Raw genomic sequence first — 15,927 nt, 5'->3', positions numbered from 1 at the left:
GCAAACGATAAGCTAATTTTTAATCAATCAGAGGAACTTTTATAGTATTTTTCAACATCATCTCACTGACAAAACCAACAGAAATGGTCCCATTTTCCATTTTAGTCATTTAGCAGACGTTCTTATACAGAGCGACTTACAAGAGCAATTAGGGTAAAAATATTTTTCAATATTTTTCAATACATATTTTATTGTTACACCACATACGATAAAAATATTGCAGTATAACTGCAGCATACTGTAGTATAACTGAAGTTAGAGTGTAGCACAACTGCAGTATGCTGCAAATACTGCAGTAATTTTCCATTGTGACTGCAGTTACAGTGCAGTATAACTGCAGTTCAACTACATACAGTAAACTGCAATTATTCTGCAATAACCGTGTCCAAAATTCCACAGTCGACTGCAGTTTAAAAAGTACTATCTTTATTTGTAAGGGACACATCGGATAGGTGCAGTGAAATGTGTTGTTTTACAGGGTCACCCATTGTAGTACCCGGACCCTGGAGCAAATTAGGGTTAAGTGCCTTGCGCAAGGGCATATCGATAGATTTTTAAAAATCTAGTCAGCTCAGGGATTCAAACCAGAGACCTTTCAGTTACTAGATCGACGCTCTTAACTGCTAAGCTATCTACCTGACACCCTGGTTCCAAACTCAAAGGGCATTTCAATCTTCGTATTCGTATTCTGGATAATTCTTGCACAAACTCTTATCGAGTACTTTGCGGGCTATAGCCTATATCTGATACCACGCCCGGCTATACAGCCAACACAATCGTACAGCCCAAAGGACAACTCCAATGATTCTGTTAATTGCTTGTTTCTCTACAAACACCGTTTGTCTTAAAAATAGAATTGCTAAAATGAAATACAAATCGGCGTTATTGGAAGGGCTGTTATTCTACATGACCTATCCCAAATCCCATTGACATGGCATTCCGTCTCATGCCTGCATACGAAGACATCTCAGAGTGAAATATTTTGTCAGTTGAAATTCTTCTTTTCAACTTTTGATTGGTGAAATGCAAACACCCACATAGGTATGCATTAACTCAATTTCATTGTCTACCCATTCGACTTGTTTTTATACATGAGAGCGTTTGCATGCCATTTGGAGGGAATGCGTGTAGGCCTATGCGCAAAGCATGAAGATGGTTAAAAGTATGTTTTGAAATGTAAATCATGAGTTCCGATTTTTTGTCATGTACTAAGCCTGTACCATGGTAGGTCAAATGTAGAACACATGCCATGTAGCACGTTGGTAGGCCACATCCGTAGGCCTATATAAATCCAAATAGTTTTTAAACACTAAGATTGAAATAATTGAAAACGTAGTCTGCGTCGTGATTTGACATATTTTGTGAGTGGAATCGTTTCCCGTTACTTTATGCGAAACATATCTCCTTAACCAAGGCTGTATGCCCATCTGTGCCAAGCTGGCTTGCAACGCAGGGGTGGGCGCCGCTGGCTGAGGTGAGCCCAGCAGAGCCGAGATGCAACACACAGCAAAGGAAAGGGTGAAATTCATGATTTACATGGAAGAGACAATACCTTTTTAGGACATGTGTAAATCGTGCATAATTGTTTTGTTATGCATATATCTTAGCAAATGGATTACGCGAATGAACCATGGCTTGCTCATGACTCAGACAAGCTCTGACAAATGAAATATTCTTCGCTAATTTTCAAATAACAAATAAATTAAACTGAACTGGTTTCAGGAGCTAGGCTATCTATGTGGCGTGCAGGTCCATCACTTCGTGTTATCGTTTGTCACTTTTGAAATCGCAAGATCGCAATAGGCCCATGTGGAATTGTCATTAAGACTAATACATGCCATTCTAATAAATCTCAAAATAATTACTATAATTGAACATGATCTGATCAACCAACAGTAGAGGCCTTTGGTTCCAAAACAACTACAAAAAAATATGTCATCCAACAGACGGCTCCGCATTCCAATCAAGGCCTACTCGTTTTGACAAATTGTTTGGTATTTTTCTTCCTATTTTATTTAGACATTATATTTATCACTTTGAATGATACAGACCTAGGCCAATTCATGAAGGTTCTTCCAAAACAATGTTTTGTTTAATCCGAAATATGTCACCAAGCGGGCTCAGCCCTTAATAATAGTGTTAATATAGGTCAATAGTTGGTTGCATCAAAATATAGAGTAGATCACAAGATGATTATTTGCAACAACAAACAAAACATTATGATCATATGCGTGTCCATATTGCTCAATATGCTCAAATTTGTCTCCACAGAACGAACTCCTCAATTCATGTGTATGGAACGCTAAAATCTATAGGCATACATTGGTGCACTTTTTCGGAATGTGACTCGTGAGTGTTGTTGTGCAGGCCTAAATCAGAGCAAGAGCACAATGTTTGAGGCTGGTAGACATAGATTAATAAATAATGTATATTTATTTACCATATAGATAAGTTTCTCGACTCGCACACAAACACCTTCAAACTCTCCCTGTCTCTCCCTCCCCCTCCCTGTCTGTTCTCTCCCTCTCTCACTCTCTGTTGACACACACACACACACACACACACACACACACACACACACACACACACACACACACACACACACACACACACACACACACACACACACACACACACACACACACACACACACACACACACACACACACACACACACACACACACACACACACACACTCTTAGTCACTGCTCCTTTGTTTGCCAGTACAAGAAACATCATACATTATTTACTCAACATGGAATAGTAATTTACCAGTATATTAGTACTTTTTCATTTTTCTTACAATCATCGGAATGCCTGTATATATATATATATATATATATAAATATATATCTTGCATGATGTCAAGGACAATTCCATACATGTTCGCTTGACACGTATAATGAGACTTAATCAGTGAAATTATTTTCTCTCGCAGAGACATGTTCCAGTTGTTGTTCTAGATCAAGTTGCAGATCTAATGATAGAAAATTGGTATTTAATATGACGTTCTTTGAGACTTAAATCCGTAGGCCATATGTTTCCATATGCATGGCAAAATCTATCGGTGTATATAGGCTATAGACTTAATTAAATGATATATGTGGACATGTCAGGTTACAATAGCACAATTACAGAACCTCGATATTTAGTAATGTAGAGAGGCTATTGCGCTGCGGGTGGGACACATTTTTTTCCATTTTCTTTTTCATAGTGCGTTCACACGAAGTGTATATACCATCCGCAGCCTATTTGTGTCTACCTTGTCAAAAGGAAAATAACCGAAGTGACATCATTATTAGGGCGACAGGTAGCATAGCAGCCAGTAGCCGAAAGGTCGCTGGTTCGAATACCCGAGCTGACAAGGTGTAAAATCTGTCGATGTGCCCTTGAACAAGGCACTCAACCATAATTTGCTCCAGGGGCGCCGTACTACTATGGCTGACCTTGTAAAACAACACATTTCACATTTCAAAATAAAATAATTTATTGAGTAGTCACATCCGGAGACTGCATTTGAATGAATTTGTGGAGAAAGGCAAACGTGAACTTTGTAGACATAGTGCAATTATGGATTTTGATAATAAGCAGAATTATTTCTCTGCTTCAAACACCGAGAGAAAAGTACAGCTATGAAGATTTATTTATTAGCATCCACAATAGCTGTTGCTCATGCAGCAGCTCTCTTCCTGGGGTCCACACAAAACATAAAACATGACATACAGAACATTGATAGACAAGAACAGCTCAAGGACAAAACTGCATACATTTCAAATAAGAGAACGTGGGCTGTCAAACGATTAAAAAGAAACTAATATCGAGTTGATTTTAGAATTTGCTGTGGTTACACGATTCATCTTAAATTCAGAATTTGCTTTAAGATTTGATATATACAAAAAGTACAAAAAGCATTACAAGAATTCTGATGTTTTGATTTTGTCCAAGATAATGGTTAGCAAAATCAAGTCAATTGATAAAGCACACTTTCTGTAACCTCAACGGATTTGTTGTTTTTAGCTGTATACATTGTGTATTTTGGATGCTTTCAGTATATTTTGAACACTTTCAGACAATGCAATTAATCACGATAAAAATAGAATGCACAAAAATGACAAAATGTTCAATCGAAATAATAACAACCCTAAAGAAAATATGTAATGAAAATGTAAAATACCCAGCAGGTGTCCTTGCTCAATTTCATACTAAATGGTACATTTTGACCTCCACCATTTAAACCATCAAGGTCATCGCGGTGATGTATATAAGTTGCCACACACGGTAGGTAGCCTATATATATATATATATATATAGCTCATAAAATGTTAATTACATTTTGATCGATTTTCAGATCTCGTGAAGTAGTCTATCTCGGGTAATACTTCCATACATTAAACCCAAACAAACGTCCTACGATAAATAAATAAGTAAATAATGGAGAAGGAGGTATGTATCGCATCAAAGTAAATAGTATTCTAATATATAATTTAAGAACATTTATAATTGTAAAAGTGACTATCCAGCCTAGACAGTAGTTTAAATATATGTAGCCTAATATCAAACGAGTAGGCCTATTTCCAGACGGCTCGACTAGTGTTGAAGGCCAAGCAAGCGCTTACACTCTAGTCTATTTCAATAATGGTTAAGTAACATTAAACCATACCGATCGAGAAAATGCAAGATACATTTTCTATTGCTAGTGATCATCTGAAAAATGAAATGACAAAAAACAGAAGCAACTAGGTTTGACAACTTAGATAGAGCGCAGGTAAACTGCACGATAAAGAATTTCACACAACTTCTGAACGGTGATAACCTATACAATGACCCTACATCAGCCGTAAGCTACTGATCCAATGTGTACCTCTCAGTCTCGAAAGAAACTGTAGGTTATAAACGATGACCTGAGGGGCACAACAAGGTCTGGAGAGGGTATACGACAGAATGTCACGAGTCCATATCGACTTGGGGATGTATAGATTAGAACTCGTGGACATGGCGGTTGAAAAAATGATGTTGCAATATTAGTTGCGAGACAAAACTGAATCTATACGTGGATTGGTCTTGTGCATCAACAATTCTTATAATAAGTAAAAAGGTACTAAGCATAGTCTAGTCTGACTACTCTTGGTTATTGGAATAGAACGGTCTTTGAACAGTCTAAAACCTATAGCTTTCGATGTCTGTCTATATATTTTCAGAGATTCGATTCCGAATGGACACAAATGTAACGTTCAAGAAAGATATCATTTAAAATATCAAAAGTTATAGCCTAGCCTATAACATGTATGTTATTGTTTAGCCTACTGCATAAACAAGCTAAATCTTGAACACTTTTATTTGGCAAGCAATGACGCAGCATCATTTGGAAATGTATACTATTGTATAGTACTGAGCTGGCCTATAGCCTACATAAAACAAAGGAAATATGTATTTGATAGTTGGCTATTGTAAAATAGCACATCAAATATTTTCCCGCTCGCCTGACCCATGCTGCAGTTCCCGATAGAGGCTATTATGCTGATTAAATTTAAAGATTAGGCTACCAAATGAATATCATTATAGGGTGTTTGACATTTTATGTGAGAAATGTATCAAAATAAACTTTACCAACCCACCTAAACATTTACTAGTGTAGGCTGTAGGTTGTACCACACAATGCGAAAATATTTTAACACGTATTAAAAAACAATGCATTAAATAGGACCTATGTAGTCTAACATTATGCATAGCCTGAAGATTGATTCTCACATTTGTTTTTGTTCATATTTAAAATAGTTATTGCTTTATTGATTAATATATGTACTCACCTAAGAGAAGGAAAACCTAACCATAACCCATACACATACTGTATTATGCATTATTATGTTATTAGGGATCTTTAATAATGATTAGGGATGACCTCTAGTGACTAGTCCTTCCAACAAGCAGATGTAGCTATTCTATATTAACATTAATATTGTAACGAATGTCATTACTATACCACATGACCATATCTATTTGCCCATGTGTCCTCAAATGAATCTCTACTTTTCCTCTGCATTTCCAAACAACCAATGTGAGACGGGAGAAAATGAAAACGTGTTATTGTTGTTTTTGGATGAATCTGGGCCATACCTGTTTAGTGAATCGGTGTCCCCTCTCGACTGAATATGTGCCCTTTTCCGTGCCATTACACCACTGCCTTGGATTTTCACTGAAGATTCTGAAGATTCATTAAGGCTTTATGTTGCTGAAAAATAGTACTTTTTGTTTTATGAAAATTAATTTTCCATTCTTACAGATATTTATGAGGGTTCTGATGGTACCCATAATTGAAGAACATGTGCAAGATATTGTCAATAATATTTTCTTAGATTTCATAACTGCCCGCTATCATGTAGCCCAACAATTTCATTTGAAATCAATCAAACAATTTACGTAGCATTTGTACTGGAGTCTATTTTGTTTCACTATACAGTAACAACAATATCAAAGTTACTTCCTTTTAACACATAATTATGTTCAATAACCTATACATTGCATGCTTTGTGTGTGCATACCTGTGCCTTTCTTTTGGTCCAGTTTAGGGTCTTTCACGCATATACCTTCACAATACTCTTATAACTATCTTGGCACCCTCACTTACCACGTTGATGGGCCAATATTGACCTGACAGTCACTGCCACCGGGCTCAAACCGCTCCAGGTGCAAATTCCTCTGTATTACCTGCTGGTCGGCCCCGGTGACCACATACCATCTCCTATAACAGACTGAATTAAACTGACGCCATCTTGAAAACGGTGAAATTTGAAATTAATACATGTATAACTATTTTTAATTAACCATTAACCTAAATTTAACATAAATGAAAATCAACATATTACTTTGAAGATATACGCTATCTAGGCCGAATACAATATGCTTTTGCAAAGTAACAGCTACATGTATTTTCTCACGTTCATTCCTAAACTAAAATGAAAAGGATATTATATTCCATACTCCTCTGCAAACGACAATGACGAATGTGCTCCCAACATGGAGACAGCTACAGAATTAATTGGTGTAACATTTTAGTCATTTAGTAGATGCTCATCAAGAGTCATTTACAGTAGCCAAGTACGTCCATACTTGTTTCTTATTGGTCACCCGTGGGAATCGAACCCACAACCCTGGCGTTGCTAGCACCATGCTCCAGCAACTGAGGCACATGGGATTAGTAAAATTATAATTTAAACCACGTCTGAATGGATCACTATGATTGAGTAGCCGCAATCCCATATGAACACAATTTAGGTCTACTGAACTTAAAATCCATTAGGGCCTTGGGCTACCTGGGAATTTGAATATTTTTTTTGACCATCATGATGAATAGGCTAGGCTAGGGGATGTGGAACGTTTTTGAATGTGTATAGTTACATACTTTAGTTCATACAGTTATTTTATGCAATTTATGCTACATCATGTGGGGGGAGAAAAGTATTATTTATGGAATGGTCAATACTTTTAAATTCTACATGTCTTTACCTGGAAGAATGCCTCTCAGTCTTTGACCTTGATTACCATAGCAACAAGGACGCGTAGTCTATGGTCACTGTTGAGCGTTCAGGTCCTTGGACTGGTCCATTGTGAAGCAGTTTTATTCAATGAAAATGTTAACCTTCTTTATTTGCTATTCTTGGATTATATTTTTTTAACGTAAAAGTTGTAACATCAAATGTGTCCTTAATGTACAAGTATTTCAGTTGGCCGATAAAGGGTTTGTAAATAACAGGCTTACAAAACATAAATGGAACATGCCTGGCATGAGTGGTAGGTGAAACATGGCGTCTGCTGCTGGGTCTATTTTAGCTAACTGAATAGCAAGCTAGCTATATTCAAAGGCTTTGACGATATTACTGTGAATAGCAGTAGCTACATTTTCAGTACAATAATATCTTCATTGCAATATATTTCAATATGTCGGACTCAGAAGAGGACAGTCAAGATAAGCAACTTAAAATTGTAGTCATCGGAGACGGCGCATCAGGGAAGGTGAGGGATTTTTAGATTAGTTAATAGTTAGCTAGTAGCTAGATTTATTATTTTGAGTTACGTTAGCTGGCTAGCTAGCAACATAGCTATGTCACGGGGGCAATTGGGCAAATTACTATGAAGTGGATAACTTTAGCTCAGAAGTATTTTACAGAATTGTCCTTTGTAGCTGCGTGTGCTAGACCAACGTTTTGCCTATGCTTGTTAGCTGCTAGCTAACGTTAGCTCTTCAGACAGGTAGAACCGTGAACCAAACCACCGAGGTTTGTCAAACAGGCAGTTTTTTGTTTTAGCATAGCTAACTATAGCCAATGCTGATAATTTAGTTGGTTAGTTACCGTCTTAGTTTTTCACAACAGGGGCCAGAGTGATGTTAATAGCATTAGTTCGCGTTCATGTGGAGCTAACTAACGACATGGAACAAAGTCTAGTCATTGTCTATGATGAGAGCTAGCTACTGTCCTCTGAATTATCTTCCCAACAGTCAGTGTCAACAGAAAGGACAATTACGCCTGTGGGGCATAACATGTTTCCCGGCCACACAACCTGGTCTCATAGACCAGACGCAACATAGTAAATGTAAATCCGGGACTCTTGTTGCTTTTGGTATGGTTACATTGGACACTTGACATTTTTAACAATGCTTTTTTCAGATAAAAAACTAGTTCATTGCATGCTGCCTTATTTTAGGGTATTTTTCACCTTGCCAGCTTCTATTAGTTCTATTGAGTACCGTGGCACCAACTCGCCTTCCAAACGTTCTATTCCCAGCCTATTGTTCTACGCCACAATGCTTGCTTTGCTATTGTTGGCAATGAGAGCTGCCCACGTTGCTGGTAGTTAAAATGTAAACAACAACAAAAAATTACTCACGGAACTCTGAGGTCGTCCCATTGTTTCCCATAGGGAAATATAGGTATGTCTGTGTTGCCAAATATCTCACAATGTGTATATTTCGATTTTTGCAAATTGGAAGCTACTTTAATCATGAGAATCTCCTCTTTCTAATTATGCAAGGCTGGGCAGCGTGCTCGGTTGTCATCAAACGCCAGCCCCGAAATACCTTTGCCCTTGGAACGCTGAGCTCCCCTCATTTGTTTTCCTATGGAGAAGCATGCTGGTATATTTTGCCAAATATCTTGCAATGCGTATATTTAGATTTTTTTTTTTCAAGTCGGACACCATTTGAATCAGCATATTCTCCTCTAATTACATAAGGTTGGGCAACGTACTCTGCTGTCATCGATCGCGAGACCAGAAATAGTAAAAAGTAGAATCCCCCCCCCCCCCCCCACTTCCTCGTTATGCAGACATAAGCACACTTGGCACCATCGAGATGTGGATGTTTACTATCTACACAAGTTATTTCAGTTTCGTCCTAAGAACAGATTGTAGTGGTAAAATAAAAAATATACATTTTTTTTGGTGCTATTTAGGCGAAATTGAATTCTAAGTGTTACTCCAAACATTTGTTTCTCTTCATTTGCTATGGGCTCGCGCTAGTGTTCTAGCTTAGCCAACATTCTGTTGCCATTTCAGCCTAATAAGACAGAAGGTTACTTAAGGCTAAACGTGTTGGGTGGGCGTAGGTGTATAACGCAAATGTCTAGTAACCCAAACATTGCCTGTTCAAATCTCAGAATTTTAGCTAATTAGTAACTCAACTACTTTTGAGCTACTTTGCAACTACAGTGCCTTGCAAAAGTATTCGCCCCCCTTGAACTTTGCGACCTTTTGCCACATTTCAGGCTTCAAACATAAAGATATAAAACTGTATTTTTTGTGAAGAATCAAAAACAAGTGGGACACAATCATGAAGTGGAACGACATTTATTGGATATTTCAAACTTTTTTAACAAATCAAAAACTGAAAAATTGGGTGTGCAAAATTATTCAGCCCCCTTAAGTTAATACTTTGTGAGGCCACCTTTTGCTGCGATTACAGCTGTAAGTTGCTTGGGGTATGTCTCTATCAGTTTTGCACATCGAGAGACTGACATTTTTTCCCATTCCTCCTTGCAAAACAGCTCGAGCTCGTTGAGGTTGCATGGAGAGCATTTGTGAACAGCAGTTTTCAGTTCTTTCCACAGATTCTCGATTGGATTCAGGTCTGGACTTTGACTTGGCTATTCTAACACCTGGATATGTTTATTTTTTAACCATTCCATCGTAGATTTTGCTTTATGTTTTGGATCATTGTCTTGTTGGAAGACAAGTCTCCGTCCCAGTCTCAGGTCTTTTGCAGACTCCATCAGGTTTTCTTCCAGAATGGTCCTGTATTTGGCTCCATCCATCTTCCCATAAATTTGAACCATCTTCCCTGTCCCTGCTGAAGAAAAGCAGGCCCAAACCATGATGCTGCCACCACCATGTTTGACAGTGGGGATGGTGTGTTCAGGGTGTTGCTTTTACGCCAAACATAACGTTTTGCATTGTTGCCAAAAAGTTCAATTTTGGTTTCATCTGACCAGAGCACCTTCTTCCACATGTTTGGTGTGTCTCCCAGGTGGCTTGTGGCAAACTTTAAACAACACTTTTTTATGGATATATTTAAGAAATGGCTTTCTTCTTGCCACTCTTCCATAAAGGCCTGATTTGTGCAATATACGACTGATTGTTGTCCTATGGACAGAGTCTCCCACCTCAGCTGTAGATCTCTGCAGTTCATGCAGAGTGATCATGGGCCTCTTGGCTGCATCTCTGATCAGTCTTCTCCTTGTATGAGCTGAAAGTTTAGAGGGACGGCCAGGTCTTGGTACGTTTGCAGTGGTCTGATACTCCTTCCATTTCAATATTATCGCTTGCACAGTGCTCCTTGGGATGTTTAAAGCTTGGGAAATCTTTTTGTATCCAAATCCGGCTTTAAACTTCTTCACAACAGTATCTCGGACCCGCCTGGTGTGTTCCTTGTTCTTCATGATGCTCTCTGCGCTTTTAACGGACCTCTGAGACTATCACAGTGCAGGTGCATTTATACGGAGACTTGATTACACACAGGTGGATTGTATTTATCATCATTAGTCATTTAGGTCAACATTGGATCATTCAGAGATCCTCACTGAACTTCTGGAGAGAGTTTGATGCACTGAAAGTAAAGGGGCTGAATAATTTTGCACGCCCAATTTTTCAGTTTTTGATTTGTTAAAAAAGTTTGAAATATCCAATAAATGTCGTTCCACTTCATGATTGTGTCCCACTTGTTGTTGATTCTTCACAAAAAATACAGTTTTATATCTTTATGTTTGAAGCCTGAAATGTGGCAAAAGGTCGCAAAGTTCAAGGGGGCCGAATACTTTCGCAAGGCACTGTACTTAGCATGTTAGCCAACCTTAACCCCTAGCTTATCTAACGTTAGCCATCTAGCTAATGTTAGCCACAACAATTTTGAATTCATAACATATACATTTAGGAAATTTGTAACATATTTTATGTTTTGCAAATTCGTAACATATATTGTACAAATTGTAATTCAAAACATAATATATGAAATGGATGGGCATCCACAGTTTATAAATACCATACGAAACCTATCATATTATACTCAATGGAGTGTCTCAGATTTACTAATCCGAAATGCTCTGAGACCAGGTTGGGCCACAGTGACCCGGTCCATGGTTGAAGAACATCAGGAAAGAGACAGAAGTAGCACCCTAGTCACATTTAGGGCAGATGAGTTCAGGATATTTTTTTTTTATGTCATTGTGGAATTATGTTTTTCGATTAAAAAACACAACAAATTTATAAAAAATGAAATGCTGAAATGTCTTAAGTCAATAAGCCTAAATAAATTCAGGAATAAAAATGTGCTTAATAGGTCACACAACAAGTTGCATGGACTTGCACTGTTTGCAATAGTGTTTAACATAATTTTTGAATGACTACCTCATCTCTGTATCTCACACATACAATTATCTGTAAGGTACCACATTGGTTGATAGACTTTCCAATTGTTGACAAAACAAAATACGCTAGCCAGGTTGGGATCTTATTGTCGGTCAATTGAATTATGCGAGAAATGGTGGTGGAAACCCCATTATGCGCAAATATTGATATAATAACCATCGTACATGGCGCACATGGACATTAAAGTAAAACTGACAACCTTTTAGGGCATGAAATCTTATTCAAATGTTCATTAACACCCCCAGGAAAAATATGACACTTACAAATATTTTATGACCAGTGAGCACTTAGATATGGTCATTTTCATAAATTCTTAGAATGTTTGGGAATTAACTTTTTATCTAAGGTATTTGTGGAAATTCTATAGCAATGTAGAGTGGGAAAGCGGCCATGCGTTTGGACAATTAATAGACACTGCAGTAAATAAAACCTAATTAAAAACATCTTTCTTGTCCGAGACCGGAGTCTACACAGACCGTTGTGCCATAGCCAATCAGAGCTACAGTAGGTTTTTATGCAAATAAGCCACACAGGCCTGCCATCATTCACTTTGAACTGAACTGTATGTTTACAGGCAGTTGCAACAGCACGACTTTATATCATTAGAACGCATTCGCCAAAAGCCTCAAAATACACCTGAATGGATTTCTGCAAATATGTAAATACCACGGGAGACCTCTTACATTTTGGAACTTTACAGATCTGTTGATCAAACAAACTTAAATGGTAGGCTCTCTCTCCCTCAGTTATTGAACAAGATCAACAACTAATGCTAGCCAGAGCAAGATTAACTAAAATCTTACAAAGAACATTTAGGTAAACACATTCAAACTTCTTCAGCTAGTTGCCCATCATATTGCACTGTTAAACAATGGGGAATGTAGCCTACTCGTCCATCTGCAGTTTGTCTACCAATGCATTCATATTTGTCCTAACCAAGCACCCAAGCTAACTGGCTAAATTTGGCTAGCTTGCTAGCTAGCTACTCCCGGCCCCAATGAGAGCACTCCTCACTCTTACAATTTTACTCGCCATAACAGAACTGGTTAGGGTGTTTACATGTTATCTAAAGTGTTCGCTACTATTACTTTTTTTTTCAGAAAATTCCAGATAATGATGTCATAGCTTTAGAAGCTTCTGATAGGCTAATTTACATCATTTGAGGCAATTGGAGGTGTACCTCTGGATGTATTTCAAGGCCTACCTTCAAACTCAGTGCCTCTTTGCTTGACATCATAGGAAAATCAAAAGAAATCAGCCAAGACTTCAGGGGAAACAAATGTAGACCTCCACAAGTCTGGTTCATCCTTGGGAGCAATTTCCAAACGCCTGAAGGTACCACTTTCATCTGTACAAACAATAGTACGCAAGTATAAACACAACGGGACCATGCAGCCGTCATTCCACTCAGGAAGGAGACGCGTTCTGTCTCCCAGAGATGAACATACTTTGTTGAAAAGTGCAAATCAATCCCAGAACAACAGCAAAGGACTTTGTGAAGATGCTGGAGGAAACGGGTACGAAAGTATCTATATCCACAGAAAAACGAGTCCTATATCGACATAACCTGAAAGGCCGCTTAGCAAGGAAGAAGCTACTGTGCCAAAACCGCCATAAAAAAGCCAGATACGGTTTGCAACCCACATGGGGACAAAAATCACACTTTTTGGAGACATGTCCTCTGGTCTGATGAAACAAAAATAGAACTGTTTGACCATCATTATGTTTGGAGGAAAAAGGGGGAGGCTTGCAAGCCGAAGAACACCAACCCAACCGTGAAGCACAGGGGTGGCTGCATCATGTTGCGCGGCTGCTTTGCTGCAGGAGGGACTGGTGCACTTCTCAAAATAGATGGCATCCTGAGGAAGGAAAATCGTGGATATATTGAAGCAACATCTCAAGACATCAGTCAGGAAGTTAAAGCTTGGTCGCAAATGGGGCTTCCAAATGGACAATGACCCCAAGCATACTTCTAAAGTTGTGGCGAAATGGCTCAAAGACAATAAAGTCAAGGTATTTGAGTGGCCATCACAAAGCCCTGACCTCAGTCCTATAGAAAATGTGTGGGCAGAACTGAAAAAGCGTGTGCGAGCAAGGAGGCCTACAAACCTGACTCAGTTACACCAGCTCTGTCAGGAGGAATGGGCCAAAGTTCACCCAACTCATTGTGTGAAGCTTGTGGAAGGCTACCCGAAACATTTGACCCAAGTTAAACTATTTAAAGGCAACGCTACCAAATGCTAATTGATTGTATGTAAACTTCTGACCCACTGGGAATGTGATGAAAGAAATAAAAGCTGAAATAAATAATTCTCTCTACTATTATTCTGACATTTCAAATTCTTAAAATAAAGTGGTGATCCAAACTGACCTAAAACGGAATTTTGGCAAGGATTAAATGTCAGGAATTGTGAAAAACTAAGGTTCATGTAATCTTCTGACTTCAACTGTATTTTTACCCTTTACTCTGTACTTTGTTGAAGTACCTTTTACGGTGATTACAGCCTCGAGTCTTCTTTGGTATGACACGACAACCTTAGCACACCTGTATTTTGGGAGTTTCTCCCATTCTTCTCTGTAGATCCTCTCAAGATCTGGCAGGTTGGATGGGAAATGATGCTGCTCAGCTATTTTAAAGTCTCTCCAGAGATGTTCAAGTCTGGGCTCTGGCTGGCCATTTCAAGACTTGTCTCAAGGCCACACCTGCATTGTCTTGGCTGTGTGCTTAGGGTCATTGTCCTGTTGGAAGGTGAACCTTTGCCCCAGTCTGAGGTCCTGACCACTCTGGAGCAGGTTGTCATCAAGGATCTCTCTGTACTTTGCTCCGTTCATCTTTCCCTCGTTCCTGACTAGTCTCCCAGTCCCTGCCGCTGAATAAAATCCCCACAGCATAATTCTGCCACCACCACGCTTTACCGTTGAGATGATCCCAGGTTTCCTCCTGACGTGACACTTAGCATTCAGGCCAAAGATTTCAATCTTGGTTTCATCAGACCAGAGAATCTTGTTTCTCATGGTCGGAGTGTCTTTGGGTGCCTTTTGACAAACTCCAAGCTGGCTGTCATGTGCCTTTTACTGAGGAGTGGCTTCTGTCTGGCCACTCTACCATAAAGGGCTGATTGGTCGAGTGCTGTAGAGATGGTTGACCTTCTTGAAGGTTCTCCCATCTCCACAGAGGAACTTTGTCAGTGACCATCAGGATCTTGGTCACCTCCCTGACCAAGACCCTTCTCCCCTGATTGCTCAGTTTGGCTGTGCGGCCAGCTCTAGGAAGAGTCTTGGTGGTTCCAAACTTCTTCCATTTAATATTTATGGAGGCCATTGTGTCCTTGGGGACCTTCAATGCTGCAGAAATGTTTTGGTACCCTTCCCCAGATCTGTACCTCGACACAATCCTGTCTGGGAGCTCTACGGACAATTCCTTCGACCTTATGGCTTGGTTTTTGCTCTGCCAGGCACTGTCAACTGTGGGACCTTTGTATAGACAGGTGGGTTCCTTTCCAAATCATGTCCAATCAATTGAATTTACCACAGGCGGACTCCAATCAATTTCGAGTCCCATAGCAAAGGGTCTGAAGACTTAAACAAGTTATTTCTGTTATTTTTCATTAATTTGCCACAATTTATAAAAACCTGTTCACTTTCAGTATGGGGTATTGTGTGTAGATTGAGGAATAAAAAAAAACATTTTTTTAAAATAACATAGCAAAATGTGGGAAAAGCGAAGTTTAAAAAAAATACTTTCCTGAATGCACTGTATGTCTCTCTATTTAAGTGTGGGAATACGTGGGAACAGATTTCCTAAATTTATAATCACTGAGCTGATTTCCTGGTGACTTCAGTCTTATATCCAATAATGAAAAAAGCTATGAAAGAAAACTGTTCGTAATGGTTTGTACACTATATGCTCCAGTCTTCATTTGTTCCAAGGGAGATTGCCAAGATGATCAAAGTACTATTACTGTGTGACAGATCTATAAGCTGTTTCAACAATAGCATAGTGGATTTATATC

The 15,927-nt window shown here is 38.8% G+C and overlaps 1 protein-coding gene across 2 annotated transcripts in view; it reads left to right on the top strand.

Moving 5' to 3' along the window:
* The first annotated feature begins 7,794 nt into the window (after positions 1 to 7,794).
* Positions 7,795 to 15,927, top strand: part of LOC123993560 (ras-related protein Rab-28-like) — a 67,584-nt gene continuing 59,451 nt past the window's right edge. For both annotated transcript variants that reach the window (XM_046295850.1, XM_046295851.1), the window contains exon 1: positions 7,795 to 8,011. In XM_046295850.1, the coding sequence (XP_046151806.1) occupies positions 7,937 to 8,011 (75 nt within the window). In that variant the 5' untranslated portion in view covers positions 7,795 to 7,936. The remainder of the gene's footprint in view (positions 8,012 to 15,927) is intronic.

The sequence above is a fragment of the Oncorhynchus gorbuscha genome, linkage group LG13 (genome assembly GCF_021184085.1).
Source record: "Oncorhynchus gorbuscha isolate QuinsamMale2020 ecotype Even-year linkage group LG13, OgorEven_v1.0, whole genome shotgun sequence".
NCBI classification, from domain to species: Eukaryota; Metazoa; Chordata; class Actinopteri; order Salmoniformes; family Salmonidae; genus Oncorhynchus; species Oncorhynchus gorbuscha.
Note: the sequence above shows the minus strand (reverse complement) of the source record. Positions and strands in the feature narration are given on the sequence as shown.